We start from the raw sequence: 23,756 nt of genomic DNA on the forward strand, positions 1-23,756 counted from the left end.
TGCAATTTTACCTGTTGATTTTTAAAATATTACTCGCGATATAAGGAGAAATCAGGCTTTTATTGTCCAATTGTGCACCAATGTCTTCAACGAAGAATTACACCGAATTACAAATGATAAAAATGTTGACAAAAAGTGGCACCTTCTATTTTTTAGTTTAAGCAATGCTGGACTATAAGAAGCATTTTTACCACGATTTTACTATATTATAGTTCGCACATATAAACACACAGGGCTGCGATTTCACATTACACAACGAAGCTATATTAATATTAACAAGAGTATAAGAACACTACAAAAATACAAAAAACACACACAATTTGTACTATCACACCGCCTCCTAAATTGAAAATGGAACAAAACGATGGTATGGGCTGCACACTTATAAAAGCGCATAGTGCTTATATACATTTTGTTCGAAAACTACGACGATGTTACTCTACATATGATTACTATACATCACCCGATATAATATTAACATTGTACACATGCATTTTAATATAATACTGCATCATATATATATAGATATATAGATATCAACACACACGGGTTTCCACTGAAGGCTAAATTTTTAATGCAGCAGTTACTATTCTTAACGCTAATGACAATTATTTTGCAAAATGATCAAACAAAAATTTAAAAAATTATCTAACTAAAATAGGATGACATGATATATTTTGAAACTAGCACAGGCCACTTTGACAAAAAATAAACGCATAAAACACACACACAAACAATTTTACCAGTTGATAAGAATAGTATAAGCCGTAAAAATAATGTACATTTCAAGTTTAATATTTACAATGTTTTTTTTCACACGTATGCAATGTTAACAGCAGTCAAAAGTTGCCCTGTCCCTTTTGAGGGAAAATGTACGACGATTATATACAACAAAATAACAAATAAGCACTAACAAACAGCATGCAAGATTACAGAAGACGATTTTCGTGTATAATGTGTTTTACTCGCAGCGGCGCGTATTGAAAAAAGAAAAAGGCACAAGCCAAAATTCGGCAATCAACTCTCTCTTTTGTCTGCAGCGTTTAAAAGTTAGAGAATAAGAAGAAGGCGTTTAGTCATCTGCTTTAATCAACTCATGGTACCGTGACGTGGAAAGGACTTCCCGGTATGTGATCATCACCCCATTTAACGATAAGGAGATACTGTCCCGGCTCCTTGGCTGTGTAGGTGACGCTGTAGCGTCGTTGACCCATGTGTTTCACGTGAACTTCCTCACACGGGGTCAAAGGGCCATGAACTCCAACCAGAAGCATGTTGCTGCCTAAAATAAAAGGTAGAATTTAAAACAATTTCGTTAAGTGGCGAATCAATAATTTTAATAGCAAAAACTATATTAATTTACCTGCATTGCTACAGTCAACAGTGAAAGTGTTATCCAGTCCGCATGTTGCTTTTCTGAGCCCACTTCCAAAAGATCTAACTTTCGATGCATCGGATTTAAATCGCGGCTAAAAAAACAAAGCGTCATTACTCAAAAAGCATTGCAAGAATTAATTATTTAACTTTTATGGACTTAAAAATAGGCATTTAAGTTGTATGAATAAGATTTTAGCATAGTTAGCTAATAAAGTGTGTTAAATAACTAGCTTACCGAGTCCTTGTTATTTTTTCCCACTCCAGTCACATGTACAGGAAATGCGCTACCTGGAATGTGTTCGTCATTGAATTTTACACAAACCTCGTAATCACCTAAAGGTAAATAATGTTAATATTTATTCATTATTCCTTTTATGTTATCTCTACTTTAAAGCCATCCTTAGTTACAAAAAAGTTTATATAGTTTCTCCTTTTTTTTAAATTTTAGCTGTACAGAAAATGCATTAAAGCTGTTTTTCTTTCTCAATTTTATGAATTAAGAGTTTACTAACAAATTTAAAGCAACTATAAAAGAAGCAAATCTGAATTACCGGGTTCAGTAACGACATAAGAAACACCGCAAGATCCGTCCTTCCTATCTTCAAAGTTGATCTCAGCCTTAGATGGACCTTCTACAGCAATCGACAAACCACCAGCACCTGCTTCCCTTGTCCAAATACTGAACTCAGCTAAAAATCAAAAAAAGTATTTGAATTAAGTAATTATACATTATACTACACAAAAAAGAACAACGAAACGTTACAACTTAAATTAAAAATATTTGTCAAGTTCTATCTTACCTGGTACATTAACAACTGCGGCTTCGAGGCCAGGTCCTCCAGCAGTTACCTTTCTTGCTCCACCTTCACCAAGGGGTCCAACAGTGAAAGGGAAAGGACTGCCTGGTACATGTTGACCCATGTAACGGACACTAACATTGTGAACTCCCATTTCCTTTAAAAACAAAATATATTTTTAAATAAATATAAAATTTAGATAACAAAATAAACTCATACTCTAATACTACTGTCTAATAATTTTTTACATCAAAACAGATAAAATCCATTATAACTTGAAAAACTTTAAACCTGAGTGTTTTTATACAAAACTACCCGCTATTAAAATAAACAACTTACTTTAGGCACAAATCGCACAACATAGGAGTTGTCGTTTGTTTCAACAATTTCTGCTTCCTCCTTTGCCCCACATGGACTTTCAACTTCGGCTGATAAATCTCCAATCCCAGTTCCTGTAGAAGTAACAATATTAAATATAATTATTTAAAAAAAGTGAATTTTTTAATTTAAACTTGGTTTAGGTTTTGTTAACATAAAGAAGATGATAAAAGTTTAAAGATTTTTAAATAAAAATTTGTATTTTGAAAACTGTTTTAAAAACCGGTTTTCACAATTTGTTGCGAAAAAAGAGAACATCAAAAAGAAAGTATTTAGAATTATCTGTCAGACAAGGTTAAAATAAAAAAGAATAAGAGAAAAAGTTTAATTGCCTATCATAGAATGCTCATATGTGCCAAAGTTGCCAGGCTTATTTGCAAATCGGGGGATAAATGGTGCTTTCCCCTTCGGAGAACCCCCGAAACTTTCCCGTACGGTTGTTTCGCTTTGGCTCCCTCCAGTGGAGGAGCTTCTGTAAGAAGACTTCTCCATTCGACTGTAGGATTGATGAAATCCACCCGATTTTGCAGATACTGCTGACTGCTTTTCGTTGGAAAGAAGTCGTATCCAGTTTTCTGGTTAGGAGAGAATAAGAGAATAGAAAAAAAGAAAAAAGAGAGAAAAATACAATAAAATAGAAAAGGTAACAGTTTAGTAAAAAGATATAAGAAATAGCGTTAAAGTGAGGTTGGTATTTTACTCTATTAACATTACCTGGTATCTTCAAGTTAAGGTCGCAAGTGCTGCCAACTGTGGCCAATGTCGCTGCCTTTCTTTGTCGAACAATACTCTCCTTCTGCATTCCACTATCACCTGTGTATAAGGCATATTTATTATTTAATGAATCTACTACTAGAAAATTTTAAAACTAAAAATATAATTTAAACTAAGTCAATTTGCAATACAGTAGTATAAAATGTTGAAAATACCAAATAATAATGACATAATGATAATACTTTAGTGTTAAAAACAAGCCATTGTAAACAACTTACAAATATTAGAATAGTTTACCACACAGCCCTTACCTGAGCAGTTTACACTGAATGGTGAGCCTGGTACATGTTTATCGGCAAACTTGATATTGATGACGTATTTGCCGGGCTCCTGTGGTGTGTAAGTTACTTTGCATTCTCCGTCTTCAAGATCTTCACAGTTAATATCAACTTTGCTTGGTCCTTCAATGGATAACCCAAGACCACCATATCCTTTAATTTAAAAGTTAATTAATACTGGTGGATTTTTTGCTACAGACTTTATTTATTTGTAGTACTATATGATTGCAACCCGTGAAAATTGACTGGCGGACCACAAACAGCGTTTTTTTACTGTAAAGGCCTTTAAACGTCGTCCACTTAGCTTCATTAAAAATACTAATTACTTTTTTATTGCTGTTGTAGGTTTTTAGGTACAAAATTAATTTGTAAGAGTTAAAATAAGTAAAAATAAGCTACCGGCTTTTCTGGTGTCGACGAAAAACGAAGCAGTTTCTCCAGCGCATGCGCGTTCGCACCCGTCCCCGTACACTCGGACCTTGCTTGCGTCACCAATCTCCGATTCTCCGACCATGATGCGGAACGGTGAGTTGGTCACGTGACGACCTCGTTTTTTCACGCTAACGAAGTGTTCGCCGATTTCTTTTGGCGTAAAGGAGATACCTAAAATAATAATTATTTAATATTACTAAAGAATACTAAAAATAAATTACAGTAATTTAAAAAATGTTAACTAAATATTTAATGTGTTTTTTTTTGTATAAGCACAGTAAGTACACTGATTTTTTTTGTTACATACCAATAAGACCGTTGGGCAAATGTTTAAGAACACAAGGCTCCTTGTGTCCGGATGGTGATTCAATGCTTGCGGTGAGTAAAGAAAGATCACTTTCGTTAATCTTGAGAGCGACATCACTGGTGGTTCCATATGCGAGTTTGGATTTTCGGTTGTCTGCTCCTCCTATAAAAGTGAATTAAGTTGGGTTTATACAACTTTTAAAAATAACAAGTCTAAAAATATTAGGATAAAATTTTTAAAATTGATTAGCTAATATAGCCAACATTAAAGTAGAAACGAATTAAAATCTCACAAAGTACTAGTTTGCTAAAATAAATGACTGCCCACATAAGCGAAAATCATTTGACTGAAAACCAAAGTTTCAAAAATAATGTTTTGCAAAATATTAGGTGATTTTTTCGTGCAAATTAAAGGTATTTTCCAAAGGAGGGTTAGGGTATGCTGGGCTTGATAGAAATTGTCTCATTGTCAGTAAAGGCTGTTTTCTAGTATATCGTTTTAGTCAAATGTATTTAATAAATAACCTAATAATCTATCCAAACTGCTCTTATTCTCAAACATATTTTTTTTAAACAGGGTACCTTATTATTATTTTAAATCATTTTTGCATAAATTGTTGTTTACCTGACACATTAGCGATGAATGGAGATCCAGGAATATGTTCGTCATCAAATTTCACTGTAATGGTATATTCACCAGGTGCAGTGGGTAAGTACGACACACAACACGTTCCATCTTTGTTATCCTCGCACGTGATTTCCGCTTTCGATGGTCCTTCTACAGCTAGCGCAAGGCCACCTTTATACATTAAAGGGCAAATTTTATCAATAAGTAGCAGTAAAAAAGTACGAAATTTTTTAATTCAAAGTTAACAAAAACAGTTCAAACTTTAAATTTGCTTTTATCATTTGTCAACTATCTCTTTTTTATTATTATAGTTTGACAATTACATGTTTCAAAAATGTTTTGCAACTATGTTTTTACAATTTTTTATTCCTTACAATACAATTAAAGTCTGTTTAAATTTTTAAGGAATTTGAACTTACCTGCTCCAGCATCTTTAGTGACAATTGTAAACTTGGCAGGTTCGTCGACCTTGCCTGTTACCAGTCCGGGACCGTAAGCTGTCACGTGACCTGGTGCCATAACGTCAGCGTAAAACTGAATGGGACTTCCTGCAATTTAAATATTTTAAACATTTTAAAAAGTGAAAATTTTGCTTACAAAATGATCGAAAAATGCAAGATTAAACTTAATGTCGACTAAATTATTATAATATTTTTAATTTTACCTGAAATGTGTTCATTATCCAATAAAATAGCCATCTCATGTAATCCTTTTTCATGTGGTTGATACTGCACTGTAATTGTCCCATCTTTGTTGTCCTTGATCTCTGGCGCCTCCTTTTGGCCACTTGGAGTCGTAACTTCGCCTAAAAAGTATTTGAAAAATAAATTTGTTTACATTGTCTGGTGGTGTGGTATATCGCCAATTTTATTAAACTAGGTGCCAAATGAATTTAAGTTTTGGGTGGCACCAATGACACACTGTTCGTTTTAAAGCTTGGCGTATACGAATATTTTAAACACATCACAACAACACCCTTTCTTCTTAAAATAAATACTCGTTTTTCTATTTAAACAAATTATACAAAAATTATGTAATTTGTTTTAGTAGAGAACAAATTTGTTACCCCTAATAGTAAATAATTAACTAATAAACTTACTTGAAAGCTTTCCAGGCCTAGATGGAACCTCAAACACAAGATGAACTGGTCTTAAGGAGTCTGGGCCGTCAAATTCTTCCAGTGATTCTACAGCCTAAAAATAGAAACTAATTTAAACACCCAAAAGATCAAATGGTATTAAAAACGTTTATTCACCATTAATAACGTGAACATATCAGCAACATGGGTCAAACAAGCATGCTTTAAATCCATTTACTAGTTTGCTTTAATTATAAGGTAAACACAAATGCAACACAAAAAATACCGGAGGGCCGCCGTTCATTTGAGAATAAGCGGGCGCAGCTTCGTCCATTTGTATCATCTCCTCGACGATCGGCAAGACCTTTCCGGTTGACTCGGCCTGATCACGTGATCGAGTGATGACGTGCATTGTTTTGGGGAGGCAGAGCGTGCACACGGCAATCATGCAAGTAAATAATACAACACAAACTTTAATTAGCAACGCTGAGAATGTTTCGTAATTGGGCAAAATCAAAAACATTGCCCAGGCCTATTTAATTGCAAAATGACACCTTATACTACCAGTTATTTTTAAACATTATGGCTAATTAGAGATCACGTCTTTATATTATATTTACAACGTCAGATATCATGCAAGTCTATCAATTTATTTGCAATCATGATATGCACCAACAGACAATGCCACAAGTGGTTACTTGTTGTTTAATATAACAAATGTAAATTACCAAAAAAACACAAAACTTACCGTAACAGTGTAAGGACTATTTGGTACTTGTTCGCCACCGAAATGAATGTTAACTGTGTAAGTGCCAGGCTCAGGAGCAGTGTAGAAAATATCAAAAGTCCCGTCCTTGTTTTCGACCACGTCAGCATCCAATTGACCGCCGTCAGGTGTCACCACAGAGCAGGTTACCTTGCCAGGTCCTGCACCGTTGGGATCGACAGTGATAACAGCTTCTTCACCGATCTGTATAGTCGGTCCCAGGCCGTCGCCTGAAAGAAAAAAAAATGGTTGAAAAAAACACTTATATTTAAAAAACAAAGAAAAGTTGAGTTACAAAGACACTTTAAAAAAGTATAAAAAATAGAATTAAGGAAAAAAATAGAATTCTTACTTGTTTGATTTCCAAAAGAAACTAAGAAGAAGGAACCAGAGAAAGAAAACAAAAAAGAAATAGTTTAGTAAAAAGAAATAACCATAAGGTTAGGAAAGCACATTCGTACAGAAATCAAACAGAAATTTTTTAAAAATAAAAGATTTTTTTATATTACAACATTTAAAACAATAGTAGAAACTTTAAAAATACTGTTAACTCAATTTTTTTTAAATTTACCTGTAACAATACACTTGCTAGCATCTCCAGAGGGTACAGCCCTAATACGGTAAGGTGAGTAAGGAATTTCATCACCTCCATATTTAACTGAAATTTGGTAACGACCAACCAAGTCAGGAACATAAGAAACATTATAAGTTCCATCACCGTTATCTCGAATACTTGCTTTCTTTGGCCTTCCTTCTGGATCCTGTAACAATAAGCTCAGTTAAAATATGTCACAAGCCTCATTAAAAAAAATAATAATTTTATTAGGAATTGTGATTGAATTCATTTGCTAAATTACCATTAAATTACATTACTTTATACAACAATTTTTATATCTAGTTTTTTTAAAGTATGTTATAATAAAATTACAACTCATAATATTTTTTTGCAAAATTTTACAAAATATGTTGATTTCTTGATTGCTTTTTATAATATATCAGCAGCCATGCAAAATTATATAGCATTAATTGCCACCCATTTAGACGAATTACTTGTTTTGCAAATTAGGGCTTAAACGTTAAACAAATGTCAAAAAATCCAATTTTACATATTTCAGTATAAATATTCTTAGCATGATAATTAATCATTATTTTTTCACCACATTTATTTTTCAAAAGTTCCAACTGCATTAGTTTTACATTAACATGGCTTTATCTAATTTTAATTAAAATGCGATAACAAAATCGTTCAAATGACGATAATGGTTAATTGCCACTATTAGATATCCAAACCAATCTCAATATTTTAAGTTAATATAGAAAATTTTATGTAAAATCAAAAGCCATAATTGACCAAATGCGCGCAAACTGGTAAATTGCTACCAAGATAGAAAATTAAAACTGAGCGAATTAGAGCCCAAAATGCACCAAGCGCGTCACTCACTGTGGCTTCCACGACCCTTAGGGGTCGCTCTTTTTCCTCGGGGGTGTCCACCCCTGACCCTGTTTTAACCGGGCGCTTTCGCCGGGGCGATTTAGTAAGCGGGGCAACGCCGCCCGCCTCGACTAAAGGTTCGCCCGATAAAGGTGGCATCTCAGCCAAGTATTTCTCACGTTTGGGATTCTATAAAAATCGGTCAAAGCTAATACCAAAAAATAAACTACAGATCTACAGTTACTATGAAAACCAGTATAAAGATAGATGGAGCCAAGATTGTACTGGTTTAAAATATGCTTGAAATACTTAAATGCCACATTTGGAACTACTATACTTATGCCATATAGCAAGCACTGATAAGTATTAGCCTAAGTCTTAGTTTATAACTTACTGTAACTTGAACAGCTAGCACTCCATCACCAGCATCTGTTGCATCAATTGTGAATTCAACTGGGATTGAAGCTGGTACGCCCCCAGTGGCAACACCGGGTCCGCTACATTTGACCTAAACAAATTAAAATCATTTTTAAAACTGTTATAATAAAGTAAAGAGGTAAATAAAATTAACAAATTAAAAATTTATTATTAGTTACTTTGACACAAAAGCAATATTTTAATATGGTTTGAATCACAAATGGCATAAATTTTATATTATATTTTACAAAAATTACCTTGCTGGCATCGTGGGTTGGTTGAACTCGAATCCTGAACGGACTTTTTGGCACTTCTTCACCTCCATATAAAACTTGAACCTGGTAGGAACCTTCTTTAGTTGGTGTATACTTGCAAGTATGGGTTCCATCTCCGTTGTCAACAACATCAACTGGTTCTCTAATACCTATTTTAATACGAAATATAAAACTGAAAAAAAATACAACCACTAGGCCCTTAAGAATTACCCCTGTAAAAACACTAGCACTTTCTCAGTTAGATGGCATTGTTTTTGACATTTAGTTTTCAAAAAAACGAGGTTATCAAACATTTTTATATCATGTTATAGTGAGTTTTATATTTTTATTAGAATAAGGTGTCATTTACGTTTTTGAGCAAAGTGGTGAATGAACTGGTATTGATGCAAGTTAAACCCGAAAAATTTCAGTTTGTAATCCGATTTTCTAAATGGTATGTCACACTACCAGACCATTTACTTTGATAATATATAAAAACTTACCTCGTGGTCCTTTAACAGCGACCTCTAGAGGAGCCACGCCAGCTTGACAACAATCAACTAAAAATTCTTGTGGAATGTTTGCTCGAACTCCCGGCGAGATACCAGGACCGCTACATTTAACCTAAACATTTAAATCAAAAATTAAATTCCGTTATTTAGTTACCAATTAACATAACTTGTTCAAATCTTAACAAAAAAGTAATGCAAAATGTTTACCTAATAACTGTTTTAAATGGGAAAAAAATACACATAAATTAAATATTGGATAGGTACTGTATTGGGAACACTACCAAATGCATATTCTATTTAGGTAAATTTTTGTATAAAATATTGTAAATTCACCTTGGTAGGATCAATTATGTCTTTGACTGTTACTAAGAAGGGCGATCCCTTGATATTCTCTCCACCATAAGTAATGTTAACTTCATAATCACCTGGAGCTGTGGGAAGATATTCTACAGCGCATGTGCCGTCTTTACCGTCCTAAGAAATTAAATGTGTGATAAAATAAACTAATCCTCATTAATTTAAGGTTTAAAAAATAAAAACAATTTTTTAACGTGGTTGTCATTATTATTCCCAAATAAAAATAATTTTATAATGTTTCGTACTTATATTTAAATTCCTTATATTTTTAAATGCATTTGAATGTACCACTTAAACTTATCTTATAACAACCTTATTATCTTATACAATTACCACAAAACATTAGTTTTTAATTTTACCGTGCATGTTATCTTTGCATCGGAAGGTCCTTCGACAGCTAAACCTAATCCACCAGTACCAGCACCTCGGGTGTCGACCACAAACTTCGCTGGTTGTTCGGTCGTTCCACTCTCAAGACCTGGTCCGTAGGCTTTAACCTTACTTGCATCACATCCTTCTTCAACACCAACATTGAATGGAGAGTTAGCGACCGGAACTTCATCAAAATCAACAAAAACTTCATGTGGTCCTGAAAATATTTAAACTGTTTTATATACTGTCAAAATGTTCATACCACCTTAGATATGTTTTAACACCAAAAACTAGTAGTTAATAAGTCGGTAGCCCAACCTACGGTCCGCATTATAATTCTCGCTATATGGTTGCATTAGCAAAAAAAAAACAACAGACAGTTTTATTTACTTTGTATGGATATTAAATAAATATATACTTCTACCAAGCTCTTTCATATATATAATAAATGTAGCTTTATAATTTAATTTACCCTTTTCGACTGGTGCGTATTTAGCCTCATATGTTCCATCTTTGTTATCGGTTATTTCCACTGGAACAGCTGTTCCGGATGGACCGACAGCCTTCGCTTGCAAGTGATCACCACCACGCGGCGCCAAATATTTCGCATCAACAAGAAATTCGGCATCGACGTCGGCAAGAACTCCTAAAATATAAATAAAAATTATAAAATTTAAATTCCTTTATTCTGATAAAGATTGCCTTGCAATTTTTTGTCTTTTTCTACTTTTTTTTTTTAATATTTTGTCTTTAACAGATATATTGTTTAAAATTTCCTTTTTTACAATTAAAAAACTTAATCGACGCAAAATATCTAAACTAAATTTAACTTAATAAAATAAAATACCTTTTCGTTCTACTCCGGGTCCAGTAGTTCGAACCCGACTAGTGTCGATATCGGGTTTCACTGGGACAGTCCGCGGGGATTCAGGAACCGGTTCACCGCCATATTTTACATCGACGACGGCCTTGCCAGGTTTGTTAGGCACATAAGACACACTAAAGAGATAAACAAATCTGATTTAAAAAAAAAAATTAAATCCTATTCCATAGTAAAATTCAAACATAGATTTTAAAAAATTAATTTAACAAAAAGCATGATAACGCTTACTCGTGTGTTCCATCTCCATTATCGTGAACTTTGACCCTCGGAACCAAAGTCCCATCCTCGTTTGTGACGTCAACGCTAAGAGGGGCATCTCCTGCTTTTTTGCAATCGACCTCGAAATGGCGTGGTTCGCCAACTTTAGCGGATTCGAGGCCGGGTCCATTCATTTTCACTTTGGAGGCATCAAAAGCAGGCTCCACAGCAGCTTAAGGAGAAAAAATATAATTGTTTAAAAATAGATAAAAATGTAACAAAAAGCAAACTGTTAGAAAGAAATGCATTTAAAAAAACAGTCTTTCAATAAAAATGTGATAAAAAAAATTTGAAAAATATAACTTTAATAAATATTTCTTATAAAAACACAATATTAATTATTGTTAGTTGAAACCGTTTAAAAAAATCTTACCGGTGAAAGGTGAACCTGGCACGTGTTCATCAGCGAATAAAACATTAATCTTGTAATCACCAGGTTCAGTAGGAAGATATGATACTGAACAGGAACCATCTCCATTATCGATACATTCGATCTTCGCTTCGCATGGTCCTTCCACTGTTAAACCTAAGCCTCCATTACCTTGAAAATTAAAAAAAACTTTGAGTTTAACTTTTTTAACATCACATAAATGTAAAATTTTTTAACATATCTGCATCAGTACAAAGTGCTGTACTTTATAAATAGTAAATAATTAAAAAAAAAACAAAAGGTTGTAAATATGAACTAATAATTACAAAACGGAACCGAAAATTACAATAAAGACTAATAATTACAAAAATAAAATATATTTTTTTCATGAAGTATTTTTTAAACGATTTTTACAATAATTTGTTACCAAAATTTATTTACACTTTATCTTTTACATAACAACTCAAACTTACCAGCGTCCATTGTTTCGATAGTGAAAGGTGCTGGTTTCCCAACAACGCCTTCAGAAAGACCGGGTCCAAAAGCGCGCACTTTACTGGCATCTGGTGGTGTTAATGCCTCGACTAAAAATGGACTTCCCTTAACTGGTACACCATCGTAAGAGACGTCAACGCGATGGGGACCTAGATAAAAAATATTTTATTTAATATAAAAGTAAGTTTTGTTGTCACTTATAATACCGAAAACCTATGGACCAAAAATATGTTTGCCGAAAACAACATTTTATCTGCGCTGTTTTAAATCTAAGGACATTTTCCAGAGAAGAAGTAAAGGTAAGAAAGAGTTAATAGAAAATGTTGGATTCTCCGTAAAATAGTATTTTAGGTAAAATGGCATTTTAGGTAGATGGCCAGTAATACAAGTTACTTGCCATTTTTACTACTCTTGGTCTAAGATTTTATACATAAACGCTTTAAAATCCTACCTTCTTCGACCGGTGTAAATGAAACGTTTTGTCCCTTGTTCGTGTCATCCTTCTTTGTTTTAATTGGAGCACCAGTTGGGCCAACAACATCGACCTCTAAGTTGTTTTGACCCCCTGCACCTGCCGTTAATACTTCAAAACATTTTGGCTCCCCAACGTCCATTTCTAATAGAAAAGTAAAAAAGTTTAGCTTAAATGCTGTTTTATATAATCGCAATCACAATTTGCTTTACAATGTAAAAAGTTACGGTTATAAATTTTTTCAAGTAAATTGGTATGCGAGTAATGGCATTTGATTACGGGCCAAAAGGTGTCGGGTTTGAGCTGAAAAACGTGTATATGGGAATCATAGTCACCAAAACGTCTTAAAAGTCACCAAAACGTCTTAAAAAATAAAAAGTGCATTAAAATAACTTAATAACTTACTGTCTCCTAGTCCTCGAACTTTTACACTATCAACATCAAGTGGTGGTGCGACATCTACCGGGAAAGGACTTCCAGTAATTTTGTCACCACCGTAGGTAACTTCTACGTCCATCGGGCCGTCGCCTTCTGGTGTGTATTGTACAGTATATGTTGAATCCTAAAAATTGATAACAAATAAAAATTATTTAAAATTAAATTTTAATAGTTTTAAAATACGCAAAAATATACCAAAATTTAGTAATGTTTCTAAAAAGGTATTACATGTTTTTTTTTATGGTAACTTTAATGCTTTTAAATATACATTTTGTATTCGACTATTTCGATTAAAAATTCTTTCGCGTAAAAATTACAAATATGCAAAACTAAATATTAAATAACCTTATTATCAAGAATTTTAGCTTTCTTTGCTGGTGCTCTGTAAGAACCTCTTGCAGGTTTAAATTCAACATCAGGTTTAGCTGTACCAGCTCCCTTTGTATGAATTGTAAATTCAGTTGGTTTTCCACTTTCAACACCTAACAAACAGTTATTAAAAAATTTAATTTATAAAAAAGTAAAATTTTTAAAATTAAAATTAAATCTTACACTCAATATTTGCAATTCATTTTTAAAACTAGTTGATTACCCAACAACATAATTATCTTAATATAGTCGCAACTTTTAACTAATATTGCCCGCTACAATTTTTCTATAAACGACAAACGCCGCCTTTTACCTTGGACATGCCTTTACAGATATATATCGTCCACCAAGATGTTGATGCACTAAATTTGAACTTAATTTTCTTTTTAGTTTTATACCTGTTTTCTCAATACCAGGTCCTTGTGCTCGAACTAGTTTAGCATTATGAGATGAAGCCACGTTAACTGTAATAGGAGTATCAGGTACCGGTTGTTCAGCAAATAAAACCATGATGGTGTGTTCGCCTAAATCAAAAAAAGATAGTTACAGAAAAAACAACCCGTTGTAAAATTAGGTATACAGTCATATTGCCAAAAGTATTTTACCGTAAACCGTATTTTAATAAAATCCTTTTGCATTTACTTTTTATTGAAAAACACCCTTTAATTTTTAAAAAAAATTTTGAACACTCTTTCGGTAAAATATAGGTATTAAGAGATATGTCTATTCGGTCAAAAGGTTTTCGGTAATATGGGCTAAATACGGAAATTTTTACCACAAATTTTACTTATAATTTTATAGTTTAAATCATTCAATACAAAACATTCTTAACATCTTCTAACCTGGTCCTGGGGGTGTGTATTTAACGGTAAAAGTATCTGAAGCCTCGTTCTTAATAATCTCGAAATCCACATCATGTTCGCTTGGTGCGATAACACCAGCGGCGCACTTGATGCCAATGCTGACGTCACCATTACCAGCCTTGCTGCAGTCAACTGTGAAATAAGTCGGTTCTTCGGCCTTGAGACCGGACTCTACCCCAGGTCCGTAAACTTTAACCTTATTAGGATAGGAATCTTCTTGTACTGTGACCTAGGAAAATTTGTTAAAATGTTAAATGCCATAAAATTAAATTTATTTTATTGTAGGCTTACTACAAAAGACCTGATATGTATATGTTACTTGTTAAGCCTAGTACCCAAAGAAAAGTAACTTTCTTCTTTATACCTAAAAAACGCACTTACCCTAAATGGACTGTCTTTTACTGCAACGCCATCGTACGCTGGAATAAAGGTATGCTTGATCGGATTTTTCGGTGTGTATGCACAATCATAAGTCCCATCTCCGTTATCATCGATATTAACTGGTATGTCTTCACCATCAGCACTCTTAGCATACACGGAGACCGGAGCTGGAGTGCCGGCTTTGCGGGCATCGACAGTGAATTTGGTCGGGCGACCGCTGACCGGTGTACCGGACTCTAAACCAGGACCATACGCTTTGACCTTTGGAATAAAGTTTAGATTTAAAGAAAAAAACTTTATTATATTAAAAGGAAATTAAAAAATGCAGCAAAAGTACGGTATTTCGCTTTAAATATTATTTAAAACAAAATTTATCTAGAAAGCTCAAATTTACCTTATCAGGATAAGTACTTCTGTCATCTGGTTCAATTTGAGCCATAAAAGGAGATCCTTTAATATCTTCATCATCGCATATCACGTGAACAGCATACTCACCTGGTTGGGTTGGGTAGTATTTGACGTCACAAGACCCATCACCCCTGTCCTCACATTCGATTTGAGCTTGGGACGGTCCCTCAATCGAAAATCCTAAAAAACCAAAAAAATGTTAGTTAAACGTTTAAAAGGATTTTTTTTATAACGCCACGTAGTTGAATGTTTTAATGAATACCTAGTTGTCCGACGTCACTTCCTGTAGTCTCAACAACAAAATCTGCAGACTTTCCGACTACACCCTCGTGCAAACCAGGTCCATAAGCTCTAACTTTCTGTGACCCAGCCTCTTGGCCAACCTTAACCTAGTTTACAATTTGTTGTTAAACGTAATTTTCTAAATGGATTGAAAAATATAAAAGGTCTTTAAATAACATCACAGAACAGTTTAAGTTTAATCGCTAGATGTTGCTGGGGAGTAATTGTTTTGTACCTCAAATGGACTCTTTGGAATAGATTTCCCACCAAAATTCACATCAACCTTGTAATTTCCGGGTCGGACTGGATAGTACTCACAATCATAAACTTCTGGGTTCTCACGGTTTTGCTTCACAGTCACAGGCTCATTTCCCTCTGCAAGAATTAAAAAAATTAAACCGCAAATAAATCTTAACCAAATGCTTCATAAAAAGGTCAATATAATAGGAATTAAATGCATATATATTTGTTCATTACATGTTAAAAACATAAAATAATCAATTTTAAAGTACAAATTTTACAGCCATTACTATATTAGATATATTTTTAAATAAAAATGTTGTTTAATATTATAGTAATTTAAACTTACTTGGTCCTTTTACAGTCACAGCAAGAGGGGCTTCCCCAGCGTCTTTGGTGGTCACGTGAAAGTCGGCTTTCTCGCGCATGCGCACTCCGGTCGGCTGAATTCCTCTTCCGTATGCTCGGCACGCGTTTGCATTAAATGCTAAAAAACAAGTAGTTTTTATCATTTACAAGAACATGAAAAAAAGGAATAGGAAATTTGTATGTAAGCATTCCATTAAAAGTCCATATGTATTGTAATTCATATGGTTGAATAATGAAAACGGTCAAACTATGATATCAAACTATAAAAAATTATTAACTGATATAAGTAAGTGCTTTACTGTATCATAAAGCACTGTACAAAAGTAAATATGATTTTTTTTATTTTTTACTTTTGTTCTCCGCAATTCTGGGCTTAGTCTTTGATTCAGATGCGGATAATAACAATAAAAAATTGAACTTTCAAACTGAGTTCCCACGCCCTTATCTGTATCGGATTAGCTAGCTATTGTGCTACTAGTTAGACTTTTTCTTAAATGCAGGTTCCTGCGCTAATGAATTGCTATTGATTTTTACGTTCATAGAGAGTATAAAAGTCTAACCTGGTCTTTAACTGCTTCAACTGTATTAAACTATAGGTATAACCTTATCCTTACAGGTATGCGAACGGAATTGAATGATGTAGTAATAAGATGGCAAAATCAAAAGAAATGTCAAAAAATTGAAAAACGATGTAAATCTATAGATTCTTTCTAACTGACTTAATCGGTAAAATATAATAACAACATCTTATAGCGACCAATTGGATTAACCTATATGAAGAAATGAACGATCCAGATGGTGATTTGATTATGTTTAAACCTGGTCTTTGTTTTTGAACAGGTGGCCGAGATTTTTCGACTTCCACCAGAGATTCCGCGATTGGTTTTGCGGTAACATTTTTCGGTTTCTTTGCCTCAATATTGGCGGCCTTAACTGGCGCGGCTGATTTTTTTGAAGTTAGCAAAGGCTCGTTTGCAAGAGCTAGTTTTAATTTATAAAATTGCAAAATCAACACTACGGTAATAGAAATGCCAAAATTCCAACAACTAACGTAATATTTACCTCTACAGATTATGCTAGTTTAACATAACCTTAATTTAATTGTTAAAGTTATTATAATATAGCAACTAAAATTAATTAAAAAAATTATCAATAAACTTACATGGGTTAACGTCGATGCAGTACGGACTGTTTGGCACAGATTGTTCAGCATAATTAACATACACTCGATGTGGTCCGGCCTCGACAGGGGTATAAGTTACGCGGGTGACCTCATTGCCTTTATCCTCCATCGTACATGGCACCGTGTTGCTACCAGAAGGTCCTTTGACATTGACTTCCACATTACCTCTGCCTGATTCTGTTAAAAATTAACAGGTTTAAATAATAGAAAAAAACATACGTTTAATTTTAGATCTATTTTTTTTAGATATTGTATCCATTAATATATACATTTAAAGGTATGTATGTACCAATATTTAATAAACAATAGTTAATATATTTAATGGTGAGTTGAATTTTTAGCACAATATATCACAAATAATATAAACTGCCAAATGACAACACCATATAAAAATGATAGTTATGCTTTAACATTATGTTATAATTGTGCAATAAGTATTTAAATATATAAAGATATGTGGTATATAAGTTAAAATATAGCCACCAATATTACTAAATAACAGATACCCCAGCATGCAGTTGTCTTGTGCAATCATGTTACACAAATCTGTTTAAGATAACTTACTCTATTCAAGTTATACAGAGAATTTTTACACAACATTTAATAATGGTAATGTATGATAAAATTCATAAACAAAGGGTGAAATTTAACTATGCTACATAAAGTGACCGGCAGCGTGGTGCAGTGGTCCGAACACTTCCTACACTACATGAGGTTTGATCCTCAGTGATCTCATGCTGTAGCGCCCTTAAGTAATGCGCTATAAACGGTATAAACTTCTGCTGAGCCAGCACCTATTAGCAGCTTAATTGTCGGGCTATTATAATCTATAATATCCCAAACTGCCACCGGAAACTCGAGACTGGGTCGGGGTAACTGTTGTTACTCTATGTTTAGGTCGCGCATTCGACCTTCCCACATCGATAATAAAGAAAAAAATATATATACAAAAAAAATAGTTTTAGCCCCCTTCTTTTCATGCTAACTATATTGTATTATGTGATATAAGTAATGGTGCACATGTAAAATATATAAGTGCAAGCTAATAGCATTGGCCTCGACATACACATATGACATTGACAAGCAAAAACGCCACAAAATGACGCCCTTTTCAACCTGATTTTCTGTTTCTAGGTGAAAGTTGCCCGTTCATAGCTCTGGAATAGTTAGATTTGACTGGACTAGGCCTTGGAAAATGATGCTGTACGGCGGCTGCAGTTATGCACAACAAAGGCATTTAAACAAACCATTAATTAAACGTTATGAAAGATCAAATAGAACAATATTTATTATTACTGATTAAAAGTTAAATATAACGCTCCCTTATCGTAAATCATTTCGAAATACCGACTCTGCGTTCATGGCCACGTTCTTATTTAAACATCAACGCGCAAAGGTCAAACATTACAATATTGAAATTTCAAACATCCACGCCTTAATGTTAAATAAAGTTTCGCAAAAGCAAATATTCTACGCGTTTGTTCTATTAAGCTGAAATTACGTTGCTTTAGCCTACATATTAAGCACGACTAATGACAAATTTAGTATTAACAATATACTAAAAACAATACAATAAAATAATAAAACAAGTTTATATATACATAGGGCACTAAGTTGAAAAACCAACGCAAACATATGACGTACCTGTTGCAATGACGTCAAAATAAGTAGGTTCATCCACCACGTTACCAGGTTCGACACCAGGTCCTTGAACTTTAACCTTGCTCGGGTCAGCCGGCATGTCAACGTTGACCTGTACGATAATGTAAAATTGATAGACGTTTGTTAAGCAACTATAGAACGGTGTCTGTTTACATGACCGAAGACCATTTGACCGAAAACCAAAATTTACAACAAACTACATTTTACTCAAATTTAAGACAACTTTTTTTAGTATTAAAAGGACTTTTTTTAGATAAGAGTTAAGGTAGCCTAAGTTTATGAGAAATTGTCTCATAGTGGCTTAAATGACGTTTGTGCGCATATGATTTTCGGTCAAATTTTATATTCGGTAAAATGGTTTCGAATCATATTTAAAATTAACAACTTATATATAGAGTATAAATTCAAGTTTTAAAACTAGGTGATCGTATAATTACATGTTTGTAAGACTTGATTGTAAGTGTAAAAGCAATATCGGCTCTGTAACTATTAACTGCTTTAACGGTTCAAATTTATATGATGCGGATTTTTGATTCCGAAATTTCGCGGTACATTTCTCGGAAACTTGAAAACTTCGTTAATTAAAATGTATTCAAAATACCGAGAAAAGAAAAAGACGGCGCGAATCAGTGAATATAACCAACGACATTGAACATTGAGTAGACCCCAACACTCTACCAAACCTTTATTATTCAAGAATAATCAACCAAAATTGCATTTTGATAATTTTTGTACTAAAGGTAAAGCAAAGTTTTTTAAAACAAATGTCAAAGAGATTATACAAGTCTCTCTCTTAACGCATGTGAATAAAGAAACACGAATGAAAAAAACAGCTCTCTCGCATTTTAGTAAATACCGGTATGGCCTCAAATGCTCTTCTGTATTAAATACAACGACAAAATGACAAGGTTCTCCATGCGGTAGGTGAATGGTTTGAATATCTGAAATTTTAAAAGCTTCGTAATTAACGGGCAGCAAATCGAAATCTAATAACCACGTGTTTTAATAGCATGATTGTAAGTTACGACTTGCGTTACCATATAGGGCAATGATCTTGTGAATGATAGAAATATTGACGTCTAGACAAAAACCAAAAATACAGAAACATTTAAGGTGAGCAATATACTTAAAAACGCCTACCTAAAAACTCAGATGTTTTTCTAACAAAAAACACCAACCCTAGGTCAGTCCAGTTCTTGAATAAAAGAAATAGGGCACCCAATTAAAAGAATTTATTTGAAAAGAAAATAAGTTACGCTTCGCTACATAAACGTACTTGACCAATACAAAAGAAATCTAAAAGTCTTGCAAAATGGTTTATAATTGAAAAATAGAAACCAAGAAATACTAAAACGCATCACAAAAAACTTTGTTTTTCAGAGCACTAATTTACTCATAATAAATCTTTCAATTGGGATGTTTATTGCTGTATCTAACAATTCACCAGTGTATGTGAAAAGCGAGATTTTAATTGAAATGCGTGGTCAAATAAAGAAGATCGCCGCGGCTAATACGAATAATTGGCTAGCTCCCCGCTATTACTAGTTGTAAAACTGAACCACCCACTAAGACAACAAAGAAATACGACAGTCGGGAATAAATCGCACTTGTGAGTAAAATACGCGTTTGTTCGAGTTCTTTTCTCAACAACTTCTAATTTTACGACGTACTTGTTACTTTTATGTTTCTAGGGCATAATAGAATACCAGACTAATGACGTCATTTATGTTTACGCATTGGCAATGGAACATGCAAAAATAAATAACTCTCAGGCTCTTACCCTGTATGGGCTGTCGCCAGCAGATTTGCTTCCATATGTAATTCCGACAACGTATTGTCCTTGTTTGGTTGGGTAGTAATCGCACGAGTAAGTACCATCGCCATTGTTGTTTACGTTCACCGACTCAGTAACTCCACCTTAAATAACAAGTTGAAAATGTAAATACACGATGGAGCAATTAATAGGTGGTTTATATAAGTAAAAACAAACAATATACAACTACTATTAAATAGTGCCTAGGACGGCTATTACTTGAGTTAAAATGTTCTAAGGCTTTAAGAATTTCAAGAATCCTAAATAAGTCAAACAAATCACGTACTTCATGTTAATAGGCCAATCTGATTTGTTATTTCCATATTTAAATATCAACACGACATTTAAAAATTTCTACATTTCCATAAAAGGTTAACAAAAACTCACGTGGTCCAATGCACTTTACTTCTAGCTTCCCATCACCTGCCTGTTCACAATGTACCAAAAAGGTCGCCGTCGTACGAACCAAGTTACCTTCAGGTTCGATTCCCGGGCCTTCCGCCCATACAGCGTTTGGATTAAAAGCTAAAATTAAAAAAAAAATTGTCATTAAATTTTATATTTTAAAATGTACAAAAACTAAATTGAATATTTGTTAAGATTTTACTTAATATGTGATAAATTTATTGTAAATAAATCATAATCAGCTTAATAATATGCTTACGCAAACTAATAGGGACTTCGAATGGACTTTTCGGAATTGGGGTCTGGGCGTATAAAACATGAACGTTGTGGGGGCCGTTTTCTGTTGGGGTATAAGTCACCCTGTATACATCATCAGCTGTCTGCTCGACTTTGGGTTTGATTGCGTCATTTCTTCGGTTGGGGTCTTCGATGATAACATCAACATTACCCACGCCTGCCCCTGTTATTAACAAGCGTGGGGGTGAATCATTTAAGTGGGTAATAATATGTTACTAGGCTGTCTAGACTAAGTGTGAATAAGTAGTATTGTACACTTAACTAAAGAATAACAAAATCTTTAAAATTACTCCCCTAATAAAACAAATGCCCAAAGAAATTTAATAAAATAAATATCAAATTAAAAAAACAACATTTTAAGGACTTTTTAAATAAAAAATCGAATAATAATTTTAAGTCGAATTTACCAGTTGTAAGAACGTCAAAATGAGTAGGGTTTCCAACAATATTTCCGGGCATCAAACCAGGTCCTTTGGCGGAAACACTGCTCGGGTCGGTTGGCGAATCGTCGACGTTGACAACAAATGGACTTTTGTGAATTCCCGTTCCAGCAAACATCACCGTCACCTGCGTACATTCAAAATAGTTAAAATACTGGTGTAAACCAACTTCTTTTTGTCGCTGACTGCGGTAACAATTCGTTAAACTGTGTATATATCTAAAATTTAAATAACAAAACATTCCGAGAACTGTTTTTAAGTACGAGAAAAGTTTTTCAAGTCAGGTGCATATAGGAAATACAAAAACCAGTTAATAAATAATATAATCGAATTTTTATTAAAATATTTGTGATTTGTTAAATTATTATTCGAAATAGTAATGATTACTGTAACATACACAGCACAATCATTTCCTAGGTTTACAACAAATCTAATACGATGACGTACTCAGCATCCGCGCTTGGTAAAGCGCAGGAAATAAGTCATTTGGCTACTTTTAATGTAATTCATTTAAAATTTAAATTTTTATAAAATAAAACTATTTTTTTTAATTTTTGTTTACATTTTTTAACAAAAGCAAATCAAAACCCTTTTGCCAAATCAATTATGGGATTTTTTTAAAGATTTTATGGTAAATTTAACATTTGTGAAGCCATAAATAGCTTGTCAATTTAAATGATTGGGAAGTAGTTTGTTAAATTTCTGTCACTCGAGTTCCTCAACATGTCGTTTAGTTAGTATAGGTAAAAAAGTTATTTTATGTAACTATGTTTTACATCTAGGTTGTCAATTTAAATAATAAAAAATGATTATATATATTATATATATAGATATTACGATATATTGTGCTACATAAATATCAATTATTTATTATCTTTAATCAAACATAAATTGCTAATGTGATTGGACTAAAAATTTCTAATTTGGTTATAAATAATTAAAATTAGTAGATAAGCAAGTATATAATGAATGGGCTTAAGTTATTAATAGAATGGAATGTTATTTACGTTTTTGACAATTTTGTGGACTCTTTACATAGAAAACTTTACCAATGATTTTCGTACCGTACATGGTTGATTGAATTTGTTCTTAATAAGGACATCAAGCATATCAATTTCTAACCATTAGCTACGTTTCAACGCAGAAAGCCATTAAACGAAAGTCAAATTGTTAAATCATTATTCTGTTTACAAAGGTTAAAATAAAGGGCTACAGTCAAACGAATGTGGTTAACCTTTAAACCTAATTGTCGTCGTCAAATTTGAATTATAAACAGTGTGACAATTTGGCAACTTAATGGCAAAATTGTCAAAACAATTCCCTACATTTAATCACCGGCAAAACTTACAAAAAAAATGATTTACCTCGTATTTTCCTGGGGTGGTTGGGTAATACGTTACAGAATAAGTCTTAAGCTTGTCATTGTTGGGGGTTGCTTTTAACTCTTGTTTACGGCCATCCGGGTCGGTAAGGTACACAAGTACAGCACCTTGTCCAGCAGCAATTGTCTCCACTGTAAATGGTGCTGGAGATCCAACTTTCAACCCATTAGGCTCAATACCTGTAAAAATGCACATGTTTAACAAAAGTAATGTATATCACTACATTTTTCGGTATTAAACAATTTTTTAAAGTCAGGAATAGCTAGGTGTATCCGTTTTTATTATTATCTTAAATGCTAAATTAGTATTCTTACCCTTTCCATAAGCCCTTGCCTTCTTTGAGTTGGTTTTTGGTCTTAGTGGAGCACCAGGTTTGAGTTGAGCTTTTGGAAATTGTGACAAATATGTCATTACACTCAGCTCGTCTACATTCGGATTGGTGATCTCCTCTGGTGTTATAACCTATGTTTTTGTACAAAAAGGTTATAATAGTCGGCGCAAGGCTATAAACGCTATAATATTAAAAAATTAAAAGCTATTAATAAAGTAATGCATAATTTAGAGATAAAAGTTAAATTGGCTTGGTGA

At 33.4% G+C, this 23,756-nt stretch overlaps 1 protein-coding gene across 10 annotated transcripts in view; it reads right to left on the minus strand.

The window, feature by feature from the left end:
- Positions 1-41: 41 nt before the first annotated feature.
- LOC145760336 (filamin-C-like) overlaps positions 42-23,756 on the minus strand; it is a 29,938-nt gene continuing 6,223 nt past the window's right edge. For 2 of the 10 annotated variants that reach the window (XM_082574203.1, XM_082574211.1), the window contains exons 4-53: positions 23,483-23,630; positions 23,151-23,347; positions 21,754-21,913; positions 21,309-21,509; positions 21,032-21,169; positions 20,612-20,748; positions 18,814-18,922; positions 18,286-18,381; positions 17,149-17,346; positions 16,806-16,967; positions 15,967-16,104; positions 15,613-15,752; positions 15,358-15,484; positions 15,082-15,275; positions 14,688-14,948; positions 14,286-14,535; positions 13,842-13,967; positions 13,420-13,556; positions 13,042-13,198; positions 12,616-12,780; positions 12,143-12,313; positions 11,673-11,840; positions 11,270-11,471; positions 11,006-11,157; positions 10,631-10,804; positions 10,146-10,375; positions 9,763-9,903; positions 9,421-9,541; positions 8,921-9,087; positions 8,641-8,754; positions 8,256-8,435; positions 7,386-7,575; positions 7,167-7,187; positions 6,797-7,044; positions 6,335-6,430; positions 6,070-6,163; positions 5,635-5,775; positions 5,390-5,518; positions 4,968-5,141; positions 4,344-4,505; positions 4,004-4,207; positions 3,578-3,757; positions 3,267-3,365; positions 2,885-3,127; positions 2,514-2,626; positions 2,178-2,331; positions 1,929-2,066; positions 1,613-1,710; positions 1,364-1,469; positions 42-1,282 (exon numbers count right to left, since the gene is read on the minus strand). In XM_082574203.1, the coding sequence (XP_082430329.1) occupies positions 1,095-1,282; positions 1,364-1,469; positions 1,613-1,710; positions 1,929-2,066; positions 2,178-2,331; positions 2,514-2,626; positions 2,885-3,127; positions 3,267-3,365; positions 3,578-3,757; positions 4,004-4,207; positions 4,344-4,505; positions 4,968-5,141; positions 5,390-5,518; positions 5,635-5,775; positions 6,070-6,163; positions 6,335-6,430; positions 6,797-7,044; positions 7,167-7,187; positions 7,386-7,575; positions 8,256-8,435; positions 8,641-8,754; positions 8,921-9,087; positions 9,421-9,541; positions 9,763-9,903; positions 10,146-10,375; positions 10,631-10,804; positions 11,006-11,157; positions 11,270-11,471; positions 11,673-11,840; positions 12,143-12,313; positions 12,616-12,780; positions 13,042-13,198; positions 13,420-13,556; positions 13,842-13,967; positions 14,286-14,535; positions 14,688-14,948; positions 15,082-15,275; positions 15,358-15,484; positions 15,613-15,752; positions 15,967-16,104; positions 16,806-16,967; positions 17,149-17,346; positions 18,286-18,381; positions 18,814-18,922; positions 20,612-20,748; positions 21,032-21,169; positions 21,309-21,509; positions 21,754-21,913; positions 23,151-23,347; positions 23,483-23,630 (7,839 nt within the window). In that variant the 3' untranslated portion in view covers positions 42-1,094. The remainder of the gene's footprint in view (positions 1,283-1,363; positions 1,470-1,612; positions 1,711-1,928; positions 2,067-2,177; positions 2,332-2,513; positions 2,627-2,884; positions 3,128-3,266; positions 3,366-3,577; positions 3,758-4,003; positions 4,208-4,343; positions 4,506-4,967; positions 5,142-5,389; positions 5,519-5,634; positions 5,776-6,069; positions 6,164-6,334; positions 6,431-6,796; positions 7,045-7,166; positions 7,188-7,385; positions 7,576-8,255; positions 8,436-8,640; positions 8,755-8,920; positions 9,088-9,420; positions 9,542-9,762; positions 9,904-10,145; positions 10,376-10,630; positions 10,805-11,005; positions 11,158-11,269; positions 11,472-11,672; positions 11,841-12,142; positions 12,314-12,615; positions 12,781-13,041; positions 13,199-13,419; positions 13,557-13,841; positions 13,968-14,285; positions 14,536-14,687; positions 14,949-15,081; positions 15,276-15,357; positions 15,485-15,612; positions 15,753-15,966; positions 16,105-16,805; positions 16,968-17,148; positions 17,347-18,285; positions 18,382-18,813; positions 18,923-20,611; positions 20,749-21,031; positions 21,170-21,308; positions 21,510-21,753; positions 21,914-23,150; positions 23,348-23,482; positions 23,631-23,756) is intronic. The other 8 variants (XM_082574226.1, XM_082574240.1, XM_082574248.1 and 5 more) reach the window with 8 other exon arrangements.

This window comes from Corella eumyota, chromosome 1 (assembly GCF_963082875.1).
Source record: "Corella eumyota chromosome 1, kaCorEumy4.1, whole genome shotgun sequence".
NCBI lineage: Eukaryota > Metazoa > Chordata > Ascidiacea > Phlebobranchia > Corellidae > Corella > Corella eumyota.